This window comes from Orbicella franksi, chromosome 13, assembly GCF_964199315.1.
Source record: "Orbicella franksi chromosome 13, jaOrbFran1.1, whole genome shotgun sequence".
In the NCBI taxonomy this organism is placed as follows: Eukaryota; Metazoa; Cnidaria; class Anthozoa; order Scleractinia; family Merulinidae; genus Orbicella; species Orbicella franksi.
Window position 1 is genome coordinate 8,866,870 of NC_138157.1, and position 4,766 is coordinate 8,871,635.

General features: G+C 37.9%; 1 protein-coding gene across 1 annotated transcript; it reads left to right on the plus strand.

Moving 5' to 3' along the window:
* The first annotated feature begins 33 nt into the window (after positions 1–33).
* LOC145465623 (protein SYS1 homolog) lies at positions 34–4,382 on the plus strand. Its single transcript, XM_081449403.1, has 4 exons — positions 34–202; positions 286–353; positions 2,000–2,039; positions 2,600–4,382. The coding sequence occupies exons 1-4, from the start codon at positions 41–43 to the stop codon at positions 2,798–2,800; spliced, it is 471 nt and encodes a 156-aa protein (XP_081305529.1). The 5' UTR covers positions 34–40; the 3' UTR covers positions 2,801–4,382.
* The last annotated feature ends 384 nt before the right edge of the window (positions 4,383–4,766 follow it).

Consider the following 4,766-nt stretch of genomic DNA (forward strand, 5'->3'; position numbering starts at 1 on the left):
GAAATGACATCATGTTTTCACGTCATATCCATCTTCCAACATGGCGGCAGGTTTTAGAAGTTATGTGTGGGACCCTTGCTTAATCGTTTCGCAAATTGTCGCCGTTCAGTGTGTCTTTTATTTATTCTTAGCGTTTTGGGTTGTCCTAGTTGATGTCTGGACGGGATCTACGCGGTCTCTAGGCCAGTTTTTCCATTACCAGGTAAAATGATCATTGATACATTTGATCTTTTTGCCAACTCTGTCCTTGTCAGAATTTCTGTAACCATGTAGTCTTTTTCGTAGGAACTCCAATTTGTATCGTTTAAAGGAAAGATAACGATGGCAGCCTTCTGTCTAAACACTTTGACTGGGTAAGTATGTTGGACGATCCTTAGAAATAGGCTTAAACGTCCCATTGTCTTTTTTGAATTTTACTCATGAAGCAATTGAGACTCAGTCGTTTGTACAATATTCCTGAATTCAGCTTCGATTCAGAAAATGACAACTGAAACACTGAAGAAGATAACCCTTTATGCTTGGTTGACTGATCGGGTATTTTCGGTCAAGTTCCGTGTATGAATGATTGAGAATGTTCGGTACTGGTCTTCTACTATCCATGCTGATGTTAAGTTAAATATTAGAATTCAGTGACTGACTAGCTAGACTGACTACTGGCAGACTCAGCAGACTAAACAATCAGATTGTGTTTGCAGCTGTGTTCATGTTAAGGTCTTTGAAGTGCATTCAATATATTGTTTTCAGACATAAATGCCAAATAGTATCAAAAATTGTCAACAAATCAGTGTTATTCCTCGTTGATCCAGTCACAGCGTGTGATGTTCATGATTTTGGAGACCCACCTCTGAGTTATGGTGGGATCGATATTTAATGTTGTTGTATAGCTATTGGGGTCATCCACAGAGGGAGTAGTCCTACTTGCTAGTTTACCTCTCTGAGGTCAAGACAGACCAAATCCACTAGCTTCCTGACCAGGTTGTGAAATCTGTTTTGCTTGGTTGCCCTCATATCTGTTTATGTGGCCAAACACAGTTTTTGCCTACGCTTTTGCTGATGCAATTCAGTGCACGCACAAGGATTGGAAAAAACAAATATGCCTTCAATAGAGCAATCCAGCGATCATTTTATTTACTCAAGACCTCCACTGTCTGTGCTATTTTTCTCTATATTTGAATGCAGTATATTGGTGGCTTCAGTCTCTTATTACAAAGATATATTAGAAAAGGTAACAATGCAAAGAACCCAGCAATTCTTAGCTTTTTCTTTGTTAGCGAAAGAACTCAGTTAAATGCAGGGCTTGCGCAGTTGCTCCAAAAACTGAGACCGATTTCTTTCGCAGAAACTTACCGATTTGCAACGATCCAGTCGTTAGAATTTCAAGAAATTTGGCAGAAAAATGGTTCAGAAACCACACAAATGATCTATCACAAAAAATCTGAATTTTGACTAAGGGAATTTTTAATAATACAGAACATGCAGTGAAAACAATTTACGGCAAATTACGAAAATCATCTATGTCAAAATTTTATTAGAAGAGTGTTGACAGAAGGGATTTAATGTCAATTCGTAGTGGGCAAATGATGAAAAAAATCTAACAACTGGATTTTTTTTTAAATAAACAAAACCATTTTTTAAGCCTTGTTTTTAACCAGTGCTGTTGCCATGGCAACAGGACACACCTTAGCCAAAATGCAAGAATAAACGCTTCTGTGGTTATCCTTGACTCTTGCCAAAAATGGGCGCCAAAGCATAAATAATTTAAAAGTAATGGTGAATTAGGCATAGGCACTTCAAAACTGTGTTCAGCCACCTTAAGTACATTGTGCAACTTTGCTGGCAGGTTTGTAGCCTGTGTTGCAAGTGCCCTCCCCAGAATGGAAAAAAACAAACAGAGAGATCATCTGTGAGTTACTTTTGATAATCATCAACTTCCAAGAACCTTCAATAGACCTTTAATTTACAGTACAATATGATAATTGAATTTTTAATTTGATGTTAGGGCTGGTGGATTATGGGTGATTGTCAGAAGAGCAAAACAAGTAAGTTGAATTTCTTAATTACTGCAATGATAAATATTAAACATCTGCACATCATTTCGTACAATTTGCAAATCACAAAACTCGGGCAATCACATGTACTTATTTTGAGCTGTACCTTACTCTGACACAGATGGCAAGCAACCTTACCCAAAACAAACTTTCGATTTGGTTATCAAAGAATTGTGGAGGTTTTGCACCCAACTTTCTAGTTCACACAGAGATGTTGACAGAGTTCACCCCTAGCTTTCACTTTAGTATTCATGCTTAGAAGTGAGAAGTTGTCAGTGTTTTCACCCTCAAGGGTGGTAATAGAACTCACACCAGTTTGTCAGTCAATCAGAAAACGAAACCCAATGGTGACTTGCTCCCACATGCTTTCCTGCATTTTGCATCAGCTACATGTATTTGCCTCCAGTTTTGATTGGTTCATTGAATTGTCTACCTCCTTAGTAATTGGCTAGTGATCAGTTTTGCTTTTATGACACTAATTGAAAACTGTTCTAAAAGTACAATATTTTCTTTACTAATTGATATGAAATGGCTGTATTTTTTGTCATCAGTGTCTTGACTTTGCTGCCACTGCACACCTTATTCATCTGGTATTCTGTAGTATTTATGCTGGTTTTCCAAAATCATGGACATGGTGGCTACTAAATCTAGCATGCATGGCCCTAATGGCTGTGATGGGTGAGTTTGTCTGCATGAGAACAGAACTCAAAGCTATTCCCGTCTCAGTTTCTTCAGTGAAGTCCACAGTTTGACATCAAGATACTTTCAGCTGTCACTCACTGTTCGTGTCTGGGTAGTGACACAGTAAAGGGGAGCAGAAAGGCTGGTGTTTGCGAAGCAAGGGCTCAGAATGGTATTTGAAAGGGTCTGGGATTGTTCACAAGCAAGAAGTGAGATGGAGACTGTGGACAACATATACAGCATCACATGCTGTGCAAGTGCAGTGTGCTATTTCTTCATCTATGAGACAAAGGTGCATTTCAGATCGAGTGTAACTCTCCTAGAACATCTGTCATCTGTCGTATGGACACCTTGATGTTATGGCTAGTTTGCTAGGTATCTCAACTATCTTCCTTCACTATAACTGCAAGCCTGTACTTAAATCAACAGATGACTGTTCTCTTAAATATTATAGGCGAATCTTTGCCAATATCATAGTTTACATTTTTCCTCATAAACATACGACTTCATGCAGTGAAGGCATCATGTTAGACACAAATTGACTTCAAACATTTAAAGAGTTTGTTAAACTTAGTAAGTGTGAACGTTTTGGCTGTTTGGGTGTAGTATTCATGGAGAATTGGGTTTTTAAAAACTGCAGCAAAAGCGCTAATGAGCTCATAACATACATTCTTCGTAAAATTTGAGTCTTTAAGCCCACATTGCACAAAAAGTATTCAATACATAGGGCTCAGATTCTTTGGGACAGTTAATCGTGCTGCATCCTTTCAATATTCAGAACTAATATTTTTGTACCTTGGTCAGAACCGGAATTGTTTATGCTAATGAGACAAAAATGGTAAACAAAGATTCCCCTATTGGATATACTGGTATTTAGATATATAACATTATGGTCGTGTGGTAATGCAAGTGCCAGAAGTTTGAGTACTTGCAGCCAAGTGTAACAGCAATAGTAGAGAACACTGACCTCAGGTCATGAGGGCAGAGAGTAAGGGTAAGAAGGGGGGGGGCTAATATTGGGATTAGTAATTTTGAGTTTTTCAGAAACTTGCTTGAGGGGCTACTGGTTGAAGGCAAATTCTGGTCTTAGACCCTGGACTGAGCTCAAGAATTTAAATCAATCAAATGATTGTTTGACATTTTTTTGTGGGTAAATAGTCAACAAGGTGCAGCCAAGTTGACTAGCACTCACAGAAAACAAGGATTAGTAATAATGATAATTACTGTATAAAATGTTATGCATTCAGGAAGAATGTTACCTGTCAAGAGCTACATGTTCACAATCAGGATCTTTCACTAAATAGTATAAATCTACTGGCCTTCTATCACAAATGCCATTGTCTTATTAGCTATGCCACTTGCATTAATTCTGTTGTAGATAGTAAGTAGCCTAGCAGAGTGCACTTGTTAACAAAATGCGTTTTCGAAGTGTATGTGAAGAGGATAAAGTTGTAAACAACTAGTAGATTTATACTAAAATGATTAGATTATCTGCTTTCAATCTCTATGTATGATAGTTGACTCGGGCTCCACAGGGAGACCACCCTAATCAACTATCACACGACAGAAATCTTGAGCTCACAATAGATTGTGAGCTCAAAATTTCTGTCAATTAAATTATGAACTTGAGATTTCTGTGAGGTGATAGTTGATGAGACCTTCTTCGGCCTCATCAACTATCACTTCATAGAAATTGAGAGCAAATAATTATCCATTTGCATCAAACTTTTCCTCCAAAACTTTGGGAAAATGAAAAAAACAATGCCATTTTGTAGACGACCTCCAGCCACTGCACACTAATGGCTGATAGTGTGCAATGGCTCAGCCAATCAGATTACAGCATTTGCATTAGTATGCTAGTAGAATTCTACTAATAATGAGTAGTCTCAAAAAAGGAAAAAAATATTGAGTAGACTTGCCCCAAGTCAACCACATGTCAGAGTTTCAGGGTAGAATAGCTAAAGGTTTTAAGCTGAGTGTCTACTTGCCACTACAGAAAGTGCCAGAAACAACTTCATGAAACAAATTATTAATATA